Source organism: Pleurotus ostreatus (genome assembly GCF_014466165.1).
Source record: "Pleurotus ostreatus strain PC9 chromosome Unknown scaffold_4, whole genome shotgun sequence".
In the NCBI taxonomy this organism is placed as follows: domain Eukaryota; kingdom Fungi; phylum Basidiomycota; class Agaricomycetes; order Agaricales; family Pleurotaceae; genus Pleurotus; species Pleurotus ostreatus.
The window spans coordinates 331,227-351,360 of record NW_023503159.1 but is presented as its reverse complement, the minus strand read 5'-3'; the positions used below and the strand labels follow the sequence as shown (position 1 = coordinate 351,360).

The 20,134-nt window shown below is 50.4% G+C and overlaps 6 protein-coding genes across 6 annotated transcripts; 3 read left to right on the top strand and 3 right to left on the bottom strand.

The window, feature by feature from the left end:
* Positions 1–59: 59 nt before the first annotated feature.
* PC9H_005955 (uncharacterized protein) lies at positions 60–470 on the bottom strand (the record flags this gene model as incomplete). The annotated part of the gene is made up of 1 exon (XM_036775512.1): positions 60–470. The coding sequence occupies one exon, from the start codon at positions 468–470 to the stop codon at positions 60–62; it is 411 nt and encodes a 136-aa protein (XP_036631531.1).
* Positions 471–5,934: 5,464 nt separating this feature from the next.
* Positions 5,935–8,422, top strand: PC9H_005954 (uncharacterized protein; the record flags this gene model as incomplete). The annotated part of the gene is made up of 6 exons (XM_036775511.1): positions 5,935–6,029; positions 6,077–6,498; positions 6,557–6,570; positions 6,627–6,827; positions 6,887–7,726; positions 7,784–8,422. The coding sequence occupies 6 exons, from the start codon at positions 5,935–5,937 to the stop codon at positions 8,420–8,422; spliced, it is 2,211 nt and encodes a 736-aa protein (XP_036631530.1).
* Positions 8,423–9,345: 923 nt separating this feature from the next.
* Positions 9,346–11,343, bottom strand: PC9H_005953 (uncharacterized protein; the record flags this gene model as incomplete). The annotated part of the gene is made up of 5 exons (XM_036775510.1): positions 9,346–9,519; positions 9,577–10,269; positions 10,326–11,061; positions 11,116–11,207; positions 11,263–11,343. The coding sequence occupies 5 exons, from the start codon at positions 11,341–11,343 to the stop codon at positions 9,346–9,348; spliced, it is 1,776 nt and encodes a 591-aa protein (XP_036631529.1).
* A 2,648-nt stretch (positions 11,344–13,991) lies between these two features.
* On the bottom strand, positions 13,992–16,346 carry PC9H_005952 (uncharacterized protein; the record flags this gene model as incomplete). The annotated part of the gene is made up of 5 exons (XM_036775509.1): positions 13,992–14,151; positions 14,209–14,516; positions 14,569–15,488; positions 15,539–15,979; positions 16,031–16,346. 5 exons carry the CDS (start codon positions 16,344–16,346, stop codon positions 13,992–13,994), a joined length of 2,145 nt encoding a protein of 714 aa, XP_036631528.1.
* Positions 16,347–17,025: 679 nt separating this feature from the next.
* Positions 17,026–18,695, top strand: PC9H_005951 (uncharacterized protein; the record flags this gene model as incomplete). The annotated part of the gene is made up of 2 exons (XM_036775508.1): positions 17,026–18,279; positions 18,330–18,695. 2 exons carry the CDS (start codon positions 17,026–17,028, stop codon positions 18,693–18,695), a joined length of 1,620 nt encoding a protein of 539 aa, XP_036631527.1.
* A 179-nt stretch (positions 18,696–18,874) lies between these two features.
* On the top strand, positions 18,875–20,111 carry PC9H_005950 (uncharacterized protein; the record flags this gene model as incomplete). Its single annotated transcript, XM_036775507.1, has 6 exons — positions 18,875–18,926; positions 19,000–19,100; positions 19,164–19,341; positions 19,393–19,512; positions 19,559–19,671; positions 19,722–20,111. 6 exons carry the CDS (start codon positions 18,875–18,877, stop codon positions 20,109–20,111), a joined length of 954 nt encoding a protein of 317 aa, XP_036631526.1.
* Positions 20,112–20,134: the final 23 nt, after the last annotated feature.

Sequence of the window (20,134 nt, the reverse complement as noted above, 5' to 3'; positions counted from 1 at the left end):
GTACTTGAGTGCTGAGCGGTCTGAGAGGATGGCATATATGCGTACCTTGCGCCACAGCTCTAATCTCCAGTGATAAAGACGATGGTGGGTTTCTTGGACTTGTAGTCGACGGAATGGTTGCCCTTCAACCAGGTGCTCACCCAGTACTTATCACCCGTCTGATCGAAGAAATGATATCCGTAGCTCTTCGTGTTTGTGAAATGGAGTGTGCATAGGGTCTCTCCGTCGCTATTGGTCTCATGTTGTACGAGCTTGTATCTGGTGATGGCCGCCGTCTCATGCACCTCCTGGGGTGTGTGGATCCACTCGGCAGAGCCTTGGGGTTTCCAAACAACGCTGATGCCGAAGTTCTCCTTCGAATTGCTCGAAGAAAAGGAGTTGACAACTTCGCCGCCGACGGGCCTGGTGATCGTGTATTCGTTCCCCTTGCTGCTAAGAGCGGTTTCCGTCTGAAAATCGTCGGTGGACATGTCGTTGTCGATACTGCATAGGAGAAAATGTATACAGTAAGCAAAGTTATCAATTGCGAGATACAGAAGTGGTAGTATCTTACAAGCGATGAATTGAAGAGTTGGCTGAGGAATGGAGAGGCAGTACAATGTCTCTCCCTCTTTATACCTCTCCGCGAGGAACTGATTACATGAGGGTCAGGCAAGAATGGCGCTGTCTTCAACTGCACTTGCCTCGCCATATTGGACCCAAGCACTTACACATGCCTAGACTGACCCCCGACTTCCATCCTCCGTGCGGCCGCCCCCCATCTGCCTGAGACTGGTGCCTCGACATTCCTTGACTGTCACCCCGCTGTGAGGATTGTCCTTATGAAATGCTGGACGTCGTGGATGTATGCCGGCAGAAGCTTGTCTCCGTAAGTAGACATTCGTTGGTGATTGGTTTACATAGCGTGTGTGCCTAGGACCAGATGTTATAAGATATGCTGCGTCCATACACATCAAACCTCGGGCGTGGGAAGCGTTACAAGAGGTGACAAAGTGAAGATAATAAGTCAATATTTCTACGATCTGATTTCACAAAAAATGAGAACTATAGATATTCATAAATATCAATTCTCAAGATTACCATAGTTGTGAATAAGGAATAAATGCACTGTACGGATTGTAAACGAATTATTGCGGCTATCATACTTAAGCGCTAGACGTGCCAGAACCAATGGGTGTCCCATTTTGGAAAGAGTGAACCACACCATTGCATCATGGGTGATAAGCGGAAAAAACCCATGTCCCGGCACAGGAATCTAGGTCAACTCGGTGTGAAGAAGGGGAAGAGAGAAAAGAACAACGAGAATAAAGAGAATGTGAGAATCTAGATCTTCTGCAGACTATGGTTCCAAAACTACATTGATAGATGCCGCAGTCAATGGAAGGCACCACGAAGTACGATATGGAATCCACCACACCGTTGATGCCATCATGTCAGACAGAGATCACAGCCGCTGGTCCCGATGATGATTGGCTCACTCGTGCCAATCTCACGCAGACATTCTGGGTTTCCCGAAGCACCGTTGGCGAGACTTTAGTGAGTGAAGATGAGGACAGTGACTTGGCTTCCAGCATCCCTGACCGTGATAACGAGTACACCACTCCGGGTCAGTTTGATTGGGGGTCGGATTTGGAGAGCAGCGATTCCGAAGATGAAGTGGAACTTGAGGGCACTAGAGATAGTCAGAGGGAAGCCGAAGAATCAACAGCAGATCAAGGAACAGAAAGATTAGTGATAAACCAGCCGATGAATCGAGAGGATGAACACACCAGTGGCCCGGAGCATGTGCACATACACAAGGAGCTATGGCATAACATCAAAACACGCCTGGCTCCCTCCATGGAAGACACACATTCTGCATTAGACGACATCAAGCTCATCTTGCATCCGCCACGCCAAACAGGCAAGGGTTACAAGGACCCACAACTAGACCTTCTCACACGCACCCGCCTAGAGCAGATGAAGATGTTGCTACATATCTACACAGACAAGTCAGAATCAAGCCCAGTATTAAGCGGCATGAGGCCGTGCTCACAGTGGGGGGTGGCGGCTCTTCATGTTGCTCGTTGTGCAGAGAAGGGACCCTGGGCAGCTCGGAAGTTGCGAGAGTGGACACGCGCCTTCATCGCAGATCGCGGGACACTACCAATCAGTATCTACGGCAGCTGGGCAAAATCACGGATTGATGATGAAGATTTCGTACAAGAGATTCACTTACATCTTCAGACCGTTGGTGAGTATGTTTGCGCAAAGGATATTTGTGATTATCTAGACCAGGACGAGGTCAAGACACGGCTGGGAATGAAGAGGCGTATATCAGAGGTCACAGCGCAACGTTGGATGAAAAGGATGGGTTACCGGTGGACGCTTCGTCCGAGCGGTCAATTTGTTGATGGACACGAGCGTGTTGATGTAGTGCACTACCGTCAAAATATCTTCCTGCCAGCATGGAACAATATTCAATCTCGAACACGACAATGGAAGGAGGAGAATATGATGGAGGAAGAGGTTCTGCTGTCGGCCCATCCTCCAGTGTATGGACCAAGGGAGCGCCAGATTGTCGTGTGGTTCCACGATGAGTCCACCTTCTATGCAAATGATCGGCGGCGTAGACGGTGGGTCCACAAATCGGAGACTGCAATGCCGCGGCCCAAGGGAGAAGGTGCTTCGTTAATGGTTGCCGACTTTGTTTCAGCAGACTACAGTTTCTTACGCTCACCCGATGGCACTGAATCGAGTCGAGTCCTCTTCAAGGCGGGCAAGAACCGAGAGGGTTACTTCACCAATGAAGACATCCTTGCGCATGCCAAGAAAGCCATGGATATCTTGACACAACATTACCCCAATGAGGAACACATCCTAGTCTTTGACAACGCCACGACTCACCTGAAACGCGCCGATGATGCTCTCTCTGCCCGAAAAATGCCCAAGGGAACATCTAAACTAGGAAGGAACTGGGGTGTTGATGTGACAGCGACATCTCCTGATGGTTCCGCGCTTTACCACCCAAGCGGGAAGTTAATCAGAACGAAGGCAAATATGTGCCATGGTCAGTTACCCTCCGGTGCTCCGCAATCATTCTATTTCCCAATAGGCCATCAGCATTCAGGTTTATTCAAAGGGATGGCAATTATCTTACAAGAGAGAGGCCTCGTCGAAGAGTCAAAGCTGCGAGCCGAGTGTAAGGGATTCAAGTGCCCTCCTGGGGCAACAATGTGTTGCTGCCGCCGCGTGCTGTTTAACCAGCCAGATTTCGCCGGAACGGAGTCGCTTTTGGAGACTGCCTGCAAAGGAAGAGGGTTTGCAGTCATGTTTCTGCCAAAGTTCCACTGCGAGCTCAATTTTATTGAACAATGTTGGGGGTATGCAAAGAGAATTTACCGGCAATACCCACCGTCATCCAAGGAGGCAGATCTTGAGCTAAATGTTATTTCTGCCTTGGACTCGGTTCCCCTTGAGTCTATGCGACGGTAAGCTCTAATAATTCTTGGACTAGAGATTTACTGACTGTGAACTCGAAATTTAAATAGCTTCGCATGGAGATCTCGCCGCTTCATGATGTTTTATAGTCATGGCTTGGATGGGAGACTTTCAGCGTGGGCATCGAAGAAATATCGGGGGCACCGGGTCATTACAGAGGGGTTGATGGCAGAGATAGACCGACAGGCAGCGAGACTGGCGAAGTGAGGGATAATCGGAGAGCATCGTTGACCATCCAATTCATCAGTCGGAGATTGATTGTACTTACTTCCACGCTGTAGCCGAGGTCACGTTATCGGCGTCTCTTTTGTTAAGTCCTCAGTCACATCAGTCACTAGTTACAAAGGTTTGATGTGTATGGACGCAGCATATCTTACCAGTCATCAGTATATCGTCTACGGCGGTGCCTTTGCGATGAAGCTTGCTACGACTTAGCCATGCAAGTCAATACCATACCTGATCAGTGATACAGCGGAGTCTGGAGTGAAGCCAGCCCCGGGACCATTCGGTCGCTATGAGATTGTCACCGGTCGCTCGATAGGGAAATCCTCAACAGACGTCCCTGGGCCTTGCTTGATTACTGATACCGAAGTCCATGGATTTGGTCCGATAGTCACCTACGTGCTTTTCACGTCCGATGACAAGGAAAGTGGGCTACGGTTGGAATAATTGGGTTAGGAGACAGAGACAGGAGAAAGGAGATAAATGCAGGAGCTCGAAAGACGACTACAATGGGCATTAAGGTGAAGGCCTGATCCGCACCATAGTTCTGAGCGACCCCGAGAGCAGGCAAAATACTTACCATAACCCTATACTCCAACAATGAACAGAATAGCAGGACGTTCGGTTGTGTCTTGCTTTCTGGTGGTGCTCACGACCTCCTCTACCTGGTCGTCGTCGTTGATAATGTCGAGCCTGATGCAAAATAGATACATTATGGGGATATGACGCGACGTACAAGAGAAGCGCGCGAAGCCATACAAGAAAGGGATGAGACTTCGAGCGATGGGTTGGATGGGCCAATGGAAGTAAAGCAAGGATATGTGTGTATCCCCATTATAGCGCCATCCACCGATTATCTCGCTGATATAACAGCAAAACAAGAGTAGTTTTGTGGCAAAGTGGACGAGTAGTCCAGGATGAACGGCTTTCTGGCGGGTAGACACCATTTGAGACTCACAAATCAGTACGGGCCCCTCACTAATCAATCAAATTGATGCGCAATCCGATCACTTAAGGAGACACATCCTATGGCGGCCTCGGTCTTTGTGCACGTTCTGAGTTGTCGCAGACTCTCAAACAGTAAGGATGCAATCCTCCACCAAATATCATTCCACAATATGAGCCCATCGTTGAGATGTCGTTGTGTTAACGAGGGATTACTCACGCAAGTATAACGCCTAGAGCCAGAGCCACGATGCGATATAATACAATGAAAGGCTTCTTCATCGTTGCAAAGCGTCCAAATGAATAGGGGCCGGTGTCGTGATCGGTTTGTCACTGTTTGGAGCGATCGCCACTTACAACCTAGTTGGCGACTTGAGTACTTGGGTCCTCAAGCTGGTTCTCGAATATACTACATGTAACACGTTTGCACGTGTATTGTGGCTCGTAGCTCACATATATTTCCCAGTGACTATCATCTTAATTTCTCACCGTCAAAATGTCAGCGAGCGATACAACTCGTACAGAAAGTCAATCACCAGAACCTAGATATTTTCAATTTCAATCAGAAACCCATTGAACATGCCAGAAGTCGTGCGCATACCTCGGATGACACGACTGGACCGCTGTCGAGGTTTCTCATGAGCTAAATCTCATGTATACATGTCCCACCTCCAACTCCATAGCGTCGGATACGCCGCCTTAAGCCCGCAAGTGTACACTCCTGGGAGAGAAAACTCTACCTGCACGCGTGCATGGCTTGGCGTGTGGCCAAGGATACGCTACAAACTAGATACATATACACAAGATCGACGGCACCAGCGCCTGGTGACGAGATCGGTGCCGACAGATCCAGTGCTCAGTCGTATTCAACAGTGTCTGGCGCTTGCGCTCCTCTTCCCCAGCTACCTTGATCTATTTCAGTCGTATCAGCAGCACACCAGCGTGAATGTGTATCCCATGAGCGGGCCCGGTCGGGTTGGTTCTCGGAGTTGGAATGTGCTCATTCGCGTAACCGAGATATCATCGAGTTTGTTTCTCCGTAAGGGAGGGCATCCTTCCGCCTGCCTCTCCGTCCCACTAGCCCAGCTGTATCGGCCGTCTTCTTCTGTCAGCTTGCAGTAATTTCCCTCGGTATGGTGTGGCTCGGCGCTGCCAAGAGGCATATTTATCTCTTCTTTGATATCGGTATATAAGGTCTATGGTGCATTGTAATTTCCTTGGAACCCTCCCTCTTAGAACTTAGATTTTAGACGTCCCCCTTCACGATTTTAGATCATCCTCACCATAATGCCGTCAGCAAGGGTCGCATGTGCCAAGATTACGGGATCGACAAACAAGACCAAATATCATACTGGCTTTGATCATGAACTTCACTCTTCGAAGTACGTCGCGTTGATACGCCATATTCTCCATAATCTCACAATCACAGTGTTTCTAAATTCCTGGCTCCCTTGAACGAGTGGAACTCAACGGCCGTCGCCATTTCTCTCCCGTTGAACGGTCAGCAGCTCACGTACGGTCTGGACTCAATTGATAAGCCTGCACAACGTCTGGACGCGGTCTACAAACGCGAAGATAAAACCCTTGGTGCCATGATCAAGGATGACCGTCTACCGCATCCCCCCGATTTCAAGGAGAACCCATCGATCATGGCCATACCACTCGCCCCGCCCCCTCCGCCCAAGCTGGAGTGGGACTGGGACATAGAACACGAAGATCGAAGGAAGGAAGCCAAGGCAGATGCTGCTATGCATGGCGCGGCGCCGTTCTTGGTCGACAGAAGAGTTCTGAAGGACGTTGTCACAGAAAAAGTGGGCGTTGATGTCGGCAGGATCTCATTCCTCAGCTCTGGTGAGTCCCCCGGCAACCGGGATACGTATCCGTTGCTCACAATATCACCGTTTGTCAGGCACATTTCACAAGGCGAGCGCTGCGCTATCCCGCCGTAACATTTCCGGATGACTAACTGGCATCTTCAGGCGTATCTGGTTACACTGGCTGACCGTTCTGAGCTAGTGGCACGAGTGGCACGGAGGTTTATGCCGCGTCTCAAGACAGAATCAGAAGTCGCAACCATGAGCTACTTACGCGAGAACACGAACATCCCTGTACCCACCGTCTATCACTATGATTCTAATCCCTATAATCGGCTAGGGGGCGAGTATATCTTAATGTCCAAGGTAAGTGCGATGCGACCTCGCGTGTTGATTGTGACATATGGCTGAGGACCACTTCGAAGGCTTCCGGGATTCCGTTATCCCGAGTGTACCACTCCATGCCCTATAACGAGCTGGTGAAACTCCTTGACAACCTGGCCGCGCTTATAATACCCCTATTCGCTCACCGCTTCCCCCAACTTGGATCTCTTTACTTCGATTCATCAGCTAACAGAACTGTGGTGCAACCCTCTTCCGCTGCTACCCCTCGCGCTTCTGAGCATCCATATACTTCGTTCCCCTTCTTGCCGGTCAACAACGCAGCGAATCTTTCTCTTGCAGTCGCGCGAAAACTGCAGAAGCCCACACCTAAGCCCGCTTCCCAAGAGATTACTGTCGGTCCTATCATTTCTTGGCCCTTCTTCGGCTCTGGGCGTGGTGATCTATCTACAAGAGAACTCGATCGGGGCCCTTGGGCATCAGCTTCCGCGTATTTCGAAGCCTGCGCTAACCGGGAGATTTCTGGCGTCATTCGGGAGAACGAAGGAAAGTCTGCACCTCATCGGCTTCATCTTGACCCGGATGAAATCCATTCTTCACGGCATCACCACCTTAGCGCTGTCCCAGATGACCAAAGTGACGACAGCGACGAATATGATCTCGAGGAAAGTGAGGAAGAATGGGAAGGGCCTGGAGACGCTATGTACAGGGACTACCGACGGATGCAGCGAAGCACGTTCTTGGTAGCGCATCTGTCAGAGCGCGAGGAGAGAGTGAGAACGGAGATGCAGAGATTCATGAAGTTGATGACACGTCTGACGGCTGCACTCGAGCGACGTGATAATTCAGAAGAGTTTGGGCTTGATTGCCATGACCTCAGCTTGGAGAACGTGTTCGTTGACGCCCACGATAACACGAAAATCGTACGTCTTGACATATGTCTTCATGAGCCGGAAATCTGATGTAACCTCCGCTTGCAGACGTGTATCATTGATTGGGAATCAACGACCACTAGACCGTTGTGGGCATGCGCCCATCTTCCTGCATTCCTTCAGTCAAGTCCATTCGTAGCGAATTTGTTTAGGGAATCCGTCGCCCGGCTAGGGGCCACGAAGTCCACAGTAACTGTTCCGAGATCGGGAAAGACGTTCGATTACACAACCCTTGCTCGGGATTGGCTGTATTACGAACACGCTGGAACCCGTCTACGCATGGCACACAGGTACATTGAATGGGACGGTTGGGAGGAAGGCCTTGCGGATAGTATTCTCGGGTCGGAAGACATGGAGGATGAGTGGTTCAAGGAGCCCGAAGATCCCGTTCCAGATTCAGCCGCCTTGGCGCCCGAATCGAGAGAAAGCGAATCTTCATTAGGGGAGCTCCAAGCCATGCTCGCTTCAACGCAAGCTGCGCGGCGGAAGACAACGTCCAAGCTGCCTTTCCCGAAGGAGAAGGACAAAGAGCAGATGTTGGATACGTCCGGGGATATTTGTGGCGGTCGTGGCGGTGAGCTTGGGCGGCGTCTTGAAGCATGGTTGACCGTCTCGGAGCAGCGGGGCACATCGAAAAGATCGGTGGCTGACGGGCACGATGAAGATTATGAAGCGGAAGCAGAGTGAGACTTCAGCATTTACGACGGCGACGAGAGGGCTATCAATGCATAGCCCTGTATTTCTACATACCACGGCTCTCCGAGTCTCCACGAGACCATAGCATAGAGGCATCGGGGGCCTTCCGGCGGTACCTTCATTGGGTACTTTCTTTCTGGGATCTTGATCTATCATACCACATTTCTGCTGCAAGTACGTCTACATGTACACACTGTTTTCAGACAATATGTAAAGAGACTGGAAACCACAACGCATCATTCATTCATTCATTTCGGTTATCTTGGATTCTAGATGCTCATAATGAGTCAACTAGTCACCTCTCGGTTGAACTATAACATCATGTAAATTGTGCTAACGAGAGCTTTCATATTAGTACAAACGCGAAGCAGTTTACTGAGTTCCAAGCTTCCAAGGTTCCGGATATAAATACATAAATACATAGGTACCAAGATGTTGACGTATTATAATAGAGAAGCAACCGATAGTAATGGTAATGAGCCAGGCTGTAGCTACGGGGATCCGGACAAGACCACACAAGCGTTACACTAGTACAATACCGAAATATATTAAGCCGCCAAGGGCCGAGGACATAAATGCATTATGAATAACAGTAGAAGTCCAATGGATGAACGAAGGGCTACAGTAAAGATAAAGAGGGAGATTGTTTCAAGAAAAGTCATTTTGGAAGAGCGTGAGATCAGAAGGTCTTGATGAGGGCATGGATAGATAACAACGATTGTCGGCAAGGTGTGAAACGGAGGAGGGACTGCATTACAAACACAAGGGGTGATGGTGGGGAGGCGGTGACAAGGTGAGATGATGGAAATGTTGCGTTGGTATGAAAGCCCTGGAGGGTGAACGTTAGTGCGACTGGATCGTATGGCGAGCTCGACGGAAGCGGATCGCAGAAAGCACATGCAAACGGCAGCCCATTATACAAATTTCCCGGATTTGGATTCGCCAGCCAGTTGCGAGACACTGATGTATATTCCGCTGAAGTCTGGATCTGGTGTTTCGTCGGAAGGCGTCAAGAATTTGATGTCGCTACCTGAATCCTCTAGCTCTAGTTGATTGTGGGCGTCGATATATGTGGGTGAGTCGCAGAACTGAGGGAAGTGTGTATTAGCAGATGGGTAATAGAAGGGAGGGGCGAAGCGCGTTACCTTGGGTATCGAATCCAAAGCCATCGTCTTGAACACGCTCGCAGAAATAGACTCGTATTGATTGATCATCCTTTGTAGCTGTGATGTATCGAAGGCGGACTTGTGCTCGGGTTCTAGCTGCGTACTGAATGCCTTGGTTGTCCGTCCGGTCGCTAGTACCTCGTCTAAGAACTTGACGCAATCCGAGCGTAGCCTAGAGTCGATACTCAGTTCGGCGGGGCAAGATGGGGCCAAGTAGTTGTTATATATCCGGAATCCAAGGCGCACGAGGTAATCGTGATGCTTTTCCATGGCTTCTTGGCCGTGAGACTTGCCACCAGCTGGTTGATCATCTGCTACCTTGACACTAGACGTAACGGCGAACTTGCGCTTGAAGTCACCGACATCCAGCCAGAACGACAAGTTCTCCTCGCAGTACGAGCCACGGAGGAATTCACGGAAAAGCGAACGAAGCATTGGCTTTTCGAGGACGTAACGAAGGCGGGTAAAGTTGCTTTCCTTCACACTACGTCGTTCGGCAAGGGTGCCATCATGATCAACTCTCGTTGATTCAGACGTAGCGAGGGACGATGACGACTTCGATTTCAGGCTGTCAATGACAGTTGAGAGAAGTGTGGCGTTCCAGTGAAGCAGCTGACGCCCTTCGTCTGTCACAGTATAAACCGCCGATTGACTGCACACAAATTCCCCCCGCTAAATTTGACATCGTGAGTAAAAGACATAAGGGCCATAGTAGCAAGACGGCGCACGCTATATTTTTCTTCGTCCGGACCTGATCCTCTGACGGTGAAGACAATGGCGTCTTCGTCCCGCACGTCCTCGCTCACTAGCGATATCAATCTGAAGCGACAGAATTGGGCCGCAATCTCTGCTGCTTCCTCTCTGCCAACGACCGATGTGAAGTCACACATCCATTCCATCGCACTGACCGCGGAAAAGCAGCAACGGTGCTTGTGGCGTTGCTTGCCTGTCGATGTAAAATCCTTCAGGACGATGCCTTTCGAGCGCTCGTGGAGTTTTTGAAATAAATCCTGGTCCCCGCTTTTCTTGGAAATATAATTTGGTCGAGTTCCAGCAAAACGGCGGAAGAGTGCATGAATGATGGGTCTTGTGATCACGATATCATCATCTTCTGATCGTCTCTGCAGCTGTATCAGTTTTACGCATATCGGTTGGGTTTCTAGGAGGATGGGAAGCTGCGGGTATTCCACGCCGTTCTTCGCGGTGAATCGCTCGAGGACATGGAGGCCTTTATGGCTGATGGTATAGATACCGCGGTCCTTCACGAAGGTCTGCATAGGATCGGTTGCATTCTCTATAAGCCTAGCGTCGATGAAATGCTGAACTATCGCGCGAGCCATGTCGCGTGTCATGGAGAACGTAAACGTTCTAGTCGTTGTCATAATTCGTAACGGGTCGCTTGTTTCGGAGCCCCGGGTACATTGAGAGAACCGCACGGACTTCAGGTGTTCAACGGCTTCGTCGCTGCTCCAAGGTCAACTTCCTCAATACCTTCCCGCCAAGAGATAAGCTACTCACACGGTGAATGAGTTGGGGAATGAACGAAAGTGCTGTCGGTGGAGGCTCAGTTGCATAGACATCATTAGTATTCCAAATAGCTCGATAGTTCCCTGAAGCGCAGCCAAACGTTAGGTACAGGCGAAGGGGGCGTATAGTTCAACGCACGCGGTGGAAGGGTCGGCCAGCCCTTGTTGTCTTCATCATATGAGATGACGAGTCCTGTGGTGAGGGTACGAGTGAAGACATGGCGGCTGATGAAATTCGACGACGCCAGAGAATGAGTGGTACGGCCAGCAAAGAGAGTAGCAGTCAATGCGACGCTCCCCCGCTATGATGGTGGTGGTAAGAAAGAAAAATGAATTTGTACGATGTACGCCTAGGTGCGTTCGGAAGAAGGGCGATACTGATTAGCGCCCACGGCTTTAGCCCTATCGGCGGACGGTGATCGTAAAATCATTTTCGTCTCCGATTGTCTCACTTCCTTTCGTTTCCATGGCAACAGGGGCTCTTTGTCACTCTTGTCCGTATTGTGGATGTACTTGTGCCCGTCAGAAACGCAACTAGGCATGTCATTATCTCACAGTGTCGGAAACCGCTGCAGCAGTAGTCGAGCATTCTATCTGGCACTCAATATCCCTGGTCCATTTAGCATAGCCGTTGCGGGATGAAAACCAAAGTCTGGATCAACGATAACGTCACCCCGAGCCTCGCCCGAGCCACATCTCCCCATGGCTGTAAGTCTTGTACTGGTCTTGTAAATCTGGATTCGCCGCTCGGATACTGATATAAAAAACAATCATAGATATTTATGTACGTGTTTTTGAAATACTCGACTTATCAAGGCATCGTGATATAGTGCGCAAAGGGTTGTATGTCATACCTCGTGTGAACTTGTATGAGCTTCGAGTTGTGTAGGCCTCGTCGACGCTAGACCGGACACAGACACTGGCCGTAGACCTGGTGGACAGTGGACAGCGGGTGCTGACGTTGACAACAGTTAGCTGACTCCAAACCCAACTGCTTTTCCATGGTTATTATAAGTAAACGTTTTCCTGACTTGGGATTTCTGGCAATCTACTAGAAGGAAAACCCGACTTTCACTTTTACGGAGCAAACGAACTTGCTCACCCAAAAAGTCAGAGAAGTAGCTGCAGAAGTTCCTTTGTGAATCACTAGTCCCCTGGCTCTGTTGAGTGCAGTTGCTAGTCGCGTGCAGTCAAGTGTTCACACCATACCGTTGCCATGCATGCACTACTTTGTATGTTGTGTGGTCGATTGAGCGAGGAACTCTCTCTGGAGTCTGTAGCCTGTACATTAGTAGCGCGTCAGATATCTAGTTCATGGGACAATTGTCAGCGCGAATTGATACGGAAAATGTGTGTCGCTCGTAGTATCATAGTCATGAATCCGAGGAACAATTAGTTTGTTGGGGACGGAAGATGATCTGGTACACGACTGGTACAGATAGCGCTCCCTCAAGCTTTGACGTTTTGGAAAACGGCTTTGCGTGGAAGGAGTGGTATGTGTTCAAGTGGACTACAGGGACCGTCTCAGGGCGTGTCCATCGCATTGAATGATTGCTTCAAATGCCCCCGAGATCGAACACAAAGAGCGCTTGAATTCACGTTGCAAACCTCCCATTCACTGATCCTCTGAATACGAGTTGTGTACGTGCCTCCTCCTGTAAGGCATATTTTACCACATTTTCGCAGCTTCAAGCAAGGGGTCGGCTGGTAAGCCGGCACTTTCGAGTTTGCAAAGGGACTGAAACTATGTATGTGTACTTTCTACGGTACTGCGAGGATCATAAGCAGGCCTTGGGCCCCATTTCAACCGATAGCTCGCTTGTACGATTCTACGTCCTCTTACAACTCGCCCAGATACCCTAACCCACTATACCCTCGAATCTTGTTGGTTGCTATCTGCTCTTCGGCCACAGCTGGTTCATTGCACCTGGACTGGTTCGCCAACCCGTCCTAGAAGGCTGTGCTCTCTGGAATACTGCCCTCTGTTGGCCTCAAAACCAATCCCACCTCGTGGCGCCATACTGGAAAGCATAAATAGGACTTTCTGTCCACAACTAACAAAGCCTAGCCCACTTCATACAACGTCGGGAACGTCAACTGCGGCTCGTTTCACCTCAGTAGCATTCTACACTCGTACCCGCGTACCTCCTTGTTTTTAAATTCTCATATGATCATTTAATACTGGTCAACAATGCGTTATCTCGGCGGTGACGTCTACCGTGGAATGTGCTGTCATCTTTGCTAGACAATACCTCGGCGCCTCGAGATCTAGGTTCTTCTTTGGAGGGATTCCTTAGTCACAGCAACTTTCATAGTCAATAGTCAAAACTTCATGGTACAATAAGGACGATTTCCCGAGGGCTGTCGGTTTGGTTCTGTTTGCGAGGCCGATCGTGCAGTTTACCGCTTGGTACATTGAACAAAGGGCTCTACGGGGAAGGATACCGCGTGGGTGGCGAGGGCAGGCCTTCCGATGGTGCAAGTCTCGCTCATTGCGGCTGGCGACTCTTCTACTGACGGTCGTCGCTCACCACGTCGAGGCTGCATACAAAATACAGGAGTGAGGTTATAGAAAGTCCGTGCGATAGATGTAGAGGGTGATAAGCGAGATTGAAGTAATTAAGGCTTCTATTGTCGGCTAGGTGCGTGCCTTCCCAATCGCGACCATGACCTCGGCTTGGTGAGACTGATCATGCCCGCACCTGCTGCTGTTCTATAGGCTGTGCTGGCGACCTAACCGGATCGTATCTACCTCGTTCACAGCGACACTTTCTGGATGTGCGTACTCCAAACTCAAGCAACACTTCAGCAAAAGTATATGATACAACGGATAGATAGTGCGAATACCCTGATTACCTTTCTTCACATCTAATATGACCTGCCGAACATCGTCCACCTCTTGGCATCCTTGCCACACGCAGGACACTTGGTTGTGCCAGGCTCTATGGCGGGCCATTGCGATTGGTCAAAGGGAATGGCGAGCGACTTGGCCCCAGCAGATGGCGCACGCTCGTCTTGAGGTTCAGACCTAGCGGGTGTTTGAGCGTCGTCACAACACCAACCGACTGATCAGAAATCTACTCACGATCGCCCACTGCGCTCCTTGATATCATCCTCGCATGCTTCAACCTCGCACCAAGGCATCACAACAACACATTTGTCGTCCAGCGTTGGCACTACGTCGTCCCACTTAGTCACTGGTTTCAATCGAGAGAAATATGTGTCGCGCGCCCGAGTGAACATGTCGGATTGAATGGTCTCCAAAAGAGCCGACACCGTCGCGCCAATATCCTTCAGCGATACAGGGTTCTTTAACCCTGTGTCCCGACGCACAGTCAATGTCTGCTCCTTAGCAAGGTCGTTCGGCCCGATTTCAAGGCGTAGAGGGACACCCTATAACACCACAACGTCGATAATAGTGATATACCGTGTCACGTACACTCACCTTTTGTTCCCAGTCGTTGAATTTGTATCCTGGCGTATATCCCTCTCGGAGGTCAGCTTTCACCCTGATGCCCGACTTCTTCAGCGTCTTCGCCAGCTCGTCACAAGCATCGTTGATCTTCGCTCGCTGTTCTTCCGTCGTCTTCGCCGTAATTCCACAGGGCACTACAACCACCTGGATGCTCGCCACTCGCGGCGGAAGCACCAGACCCTGGTTATCACCGTGGACCATCACCATCACACCAATTGTACGAGTGGATAAACCCCAGCTGTTTTGCCATACGTACAGCTTCTTTGGGTCACCGTTCGCTTCCCTTTCATTTGGGTCTTCCACGCAGATGTTGAACATTTCTGGCCGAGAGAAGTTTTGGCCGAGGCAGTGAGACGTTGCAGCCTGGATACCTCGTCCAGAGGTAGGGATGAAGCCTTCGATCGTCGTTGTGTACAACCCACCAGCAAACTTCTCCTTCTCAGACTTGATACCGGGGATGACGGGGACAGCGAGGAGCTCTTCGTAGACGCGGCGGTACAAATCGAGGATCTGGCGAACCTCAGTATCGGCTTCCGCTTTCGTAAGATGCGCGGTATGGCCCTCTTGCCAGAGGAACTCTCGCGTACGCAAGAATGGTTGCGGGTTCTTGAACTCCCAGCGGACGACGCTGTTCCATTGATTCAGCTTCAGTGGAAGATCACGGTGGCTCTTGATCCATTTGGCGTAGTAGGGGTACATGGCGGTTTCTGATGTTGGGCGGATGGCAATCGGCTCCTCGAGCTCAGACTGGCCGGCGCGAGTAACCCAAGCGACCTCCGGAGAAAATCCCTCGATGTGGTCCTTTTCTCTCTCCAAAACCTTTGCTGATACGAACATAGGGAAGTATGAATTCTGCACGCCCAATTCCTTGATCTGAGCATTAAACCACCCTAGAGTTTACAGTAAGGAACTAGACTTCCGATTAACCATCACTATGTACCTTGTATTTCTTCCCAGATGCTATACGACCAAGGTTTGAGGATGTAGCACCCACTGACGCTGTAGTAGTCCAGCATATCGGCCTTGATCAGGACGTTCGTATACCAAGCGGCAAAGTCGACCTCTTTCTTGACACCAATGGCGATCTGGACCGCTCCTTCGATCTTGGCGTCTTCTTTTTCTTTCGCAGGAGCTTTAGACGTCTGTGCTGCAGCTCCAGGCGCACTCGCGACGGATAGAGTTTGAAAGTCGATCTCCTGAACCTTGACATCGTCGGTCTCAAGACTACGAAGGTACTTGACAATATCCTGGCCGGTAACAAAAATCGTAGAGCTGGATGAGGAAGCGTGCAGCGCAAACAGGGAAGATGATGTAGCGATAGAGGCGTCAAGGACGGTCAAAACGTTCGGAAATGACTTGGATGTCAAAGCCAGGGGAGAAACTGGACAAGATCAGCACGCTCGTGGCGATCTTGAGCTCAACCGCGACTCACGCGAGTTCTTATCCAAAGAAAAGAAGTCTTTCAACAGATCCTCATTGGCCAAGCGTAGTTCTTTCAAGTTTAACTTCTTCCCCAACGCGCCGGAGTTCGTTTCCGTCTCCTCGCGTGCGACAACGACAACGGGGACCGGGGTCGCTGACTTGGCTGTTTTCGGCTTGAAAACAAGGGTTTTGATGAGTTCAAATGATTCGGGGGTTCCAGTTGTCGAAGTGAGAGCGTCTCGCCATGCTGCAGGCGAATCGGCATCACGGTGTGTCACGGTCGCCTTGATGGACAAGGCAGCCAAAGACTGAGTGATGGGGTCCATCGTGAACGATCTTGACGCTACGTAGAGAGCTGGGCGAGGCAGACGATGCAGGTAGAGAAATCGTAGCGATAATCGCGATATCTGATGCGAAATTTTGAAGGCATGACCTCGCATTGAGAAATTTGAAAAAAAGGTTGAAGTCTAAATTGGAAAGGCATTTCATGACCGTGTGAAGTAAATAGTGACTGTGTGAACGTACAATCAATCTTATCTATTATTTGTGTAAGTAACTGAGCCGCAGGCAATCAATTGAAGAGACGTCTTCTGACGATCAATATCTAATGTTCTTCAAGGCTTTCTAATGTAACTCTAAGTTAGTGAGAATTTAATTTCAGTCGAGTCCCAACACATGAAGCAAGGCTCTAATAAACCGACCACGCAATTGATGAGCTTTGGATGAGCTATGTATATGAATCTTTGAACGGAAAATATAGGGGCCAAAAGCATGTGGGAGTATTTATGTAACCGTGGGTACTTCACCCCTGATATACGATATTCCAATGGCGGGAGTAGCTTTTGTTCCGAATTACTACCCCATCACCGGCACCAGGTAGCATTCAACGTACATACATCAGAGACTTGTACAGAGGACAAATATTGGCGAGGGGCGCAAGTAGTGAGCCACCGCTCCTTCCCTTCCCCTACTGCTCGCCTCTGAAACCGCGAATTCAGGTCCAAAATGGATCACCACGCATTGCCGAACGAATTATGGATCCACATCTTTGATTTCGTCGAAACCCCGGGGGATCTTGCTCGGCTCATCCTTGCCTGTCGACGATTCCGCGCCCTTGCTCACAGACCACTCTATCGAACCATTCAATGGTTAGAGCCGTTCCATACCGCCGCTAATCTCCAAGAATGGATGTCGGCATCCCTAACTGATATGACCGACGTCCCCCGTACGTTGATAGTGTCTCACCACAACGGCTTTGCCGAGGATGATATTGTGCATCAGCACCATACCACTGGTCATCACTCAGCCGAGGAGGAGCCACCATTTCTCTTTCAGGTCTTTCCGCAACCACCCCCAAACCACACTCTACTCCATGCATCGGTTGAGGACTTGCATGAGCGAGCCCCTGGTGCTCACCCGTTCTGCGTATCTAGCGTGCTCATGGGCCCCCGTATCTCTTCATTTACCCATCTGAACCAACTCACCTTCTTCGATACCACCCTCCCTGAGTCCGTTTACCGCGCCATATTCAACTTGCCGAATTTACGGCATCTCTGCATCGAGTATTGCACCCTTCCCTCTCTCGCGTACACTGATGAGGTTCTCGTTGCGTTCAGCAATCTCCCAATCGTTCATTTATCCCTACAATGCTTCAGCTTTATGTTTAACAGACAACAACCAATGGATTTCCTCACCCCGTACTTCCTGTGCACAGCAGCTTCCATCCAAACGCTCAAGATTGACTGGACGAGAAAGGCCGCTTCATTTTTCTCCTATTCTGACGCTCTGGGAGCCACCAATTACGTGCTTGCACAGAACGTGAAGGACGTAGAGATACGTCTCCCTCACGAACATCTATGGCCTAAGCAAGACAACATTGCCCGCAGGCTCTACACCGACGCGCTCGCCATCTTCCTTGGCAATTCGCCCACTATCGAATCTCTTAGCTTTACTCACAAACTCCATGCATTCCACCTCCCTACCACAGCTTTGCCCAATCTAACCTCGTTCTCCGGGCCGATGAACGCCGCGGTGCTGCTGCTAAACAGACCGCTCCGTCGGCTCAACATCACTGACGTCCTTCGCTACCACCAACCGTTCATTACGTGCATGGAGGTTATCTCTACGAGGCAGCCTGAGCTGCAGAGCCTCGGGTTCCTCCTCCCAGCCTGGGAAGACGAAGTGCTGTATGTCATATCCTCAAAATTCGCCCATTTGCGTGAGCTCGCCGTCATGTACGTCGTTAATAACCCCTCCGAGGTAAGTTTTTGCAGCGTTTCGTGCCTGTGCCATCTGACGGCCCCCGCCAGCAAACGCTGCTTAGCATGTGCCACCACTTCCTGCACAAATTTCCACTGCTCGATACCGTGCGCGTGTTCAAGCCAGTTCTACTCCGAGAGATCAACCAACACATTGGGCAAACGAGGAACCTCGATCGTGAGATATACACGATTCACGACGATAATTTGGGGCCTGGATCAGGGTCTGACGACGATGTGAGGGAGTTCATCTTGACTTGGAAAAGGGTATGCCCGCTGCTGAAGGAAGTGCAGTATGAACATAAAAGCATCTGGACAAGTTGCACTGACGGATCTGGTTGGGTGAGGACACCTACGAAGCATGTCTTGACGAAGGTAACTGAGGCTATGGAACTTAAATGGGGGATGTCGTCGTAGAAAATAACTCTGTATAGTACTAAATGTGATAGAGCCGCGCATACCCCGACATAAGGGCGGGCAAAAGAGTCGCTTGAAAAGGAAATTGTCGGTGTGATCGACGGCAGCCCCCCTGTTTCTGCTTTGAGCAGCTACTCAGTACTGGCTGTACTCCTGCCTTCTCCACATTGTCCAATACCATGGCAATCGTACCCGATTACAGTGACGACGAGATTTCCAGTGATGGCCAAGGTAAGAACTTCCACAGCCTGGGAACCCCATAAAGCTTCTCACCGCCTGGCTATCCTTCCATACGTAACGAAAGACATGCAGATATCAGACGAAGGCGAGTCCGACGCCCCGATGGACGACGAAGCAGAGGTGCTTGACATTGAGCGCTCCTCAGAGGAGGATGAGATACAGTCGGTGCGTGATCCGTTCAGTTTCACCAGGTCTTTGAGGGCTAAATCTCAGCGGCGGACAATGCAGGGTGCTGCTGAGGAAGAAGAAGACGAAGAGGAGCCATCCCCCCCTCCTCAACCACGGCTGAAAATCAAGATTAAATTCCCCGCCCATTCGGGTTCGACGCCAACTACAGCGACGCCTACACCCGCGCCAGACGATGTGGGACCTTCTAAGGCTAGTTCGCGACGCGGTCCCTCCCGTGGTTCGTTAATCATCCTACAACTTGAAGTTGGCTGAGCTCACGTACGTATAGACATTGACATAGAGTCGGAGGATGAAGACGACGAAACCGAGTACAACCCCTCTGGCAAGCCTATGACGACGCGACAAGCGGTGCTGGCCAGCGTTGTAGACCCATCACACGTCTCTCTCAGTGAGTTTTTCGTCGGGCCTCGGGGATCCTAGCTGACATCCCACAGACGAAGGCTCGAAGAAGAAAAAGACGCTTAACGAGACAGAGCTCGCTCTGCGTCGGGAAGAAACCGCCCGGAAACGAAGGAATCTAACGGAAAAGAAACTTGAAGATGAGAAGGTGAGTGTGGCGGCGTCCGCGTCCGCGTCTTTTTACAAGGAGGTCCGTAGATGGAAACCATCAACCGGTTGCTGAAAAAGCAAACACGACCAAGAGGCAAGAAGAACGCGCTTGCAAATACTGAGGACAAGAACAACGCTGGAGACGACGAGGCTGCCGACCCCGATGCTGAACCAGCGGAACCGCCTCGTGCACCGACCCCTCCTAACACGTACAGGTGGATATCTAGCTCAAAGAATGCCAACATGCAACTTTCATTTTCAGTTCCCATTGCTGCCCTACCGGAGCCTCCAGAGCCCGCTCGACCGCCAAATCCCTCTCCAGCAAAGTGCGATGTAGAAGGCTGCAGCAAGTCTCGGAAGTACAGGTTAGTTAAGAACTGGAACCTAGGGGCTTGTGGTATGGATCACCTCAAGGCGCTGGAACTACAGAAGGTTTGATGCTTGATGTAGATAAGTTGTAA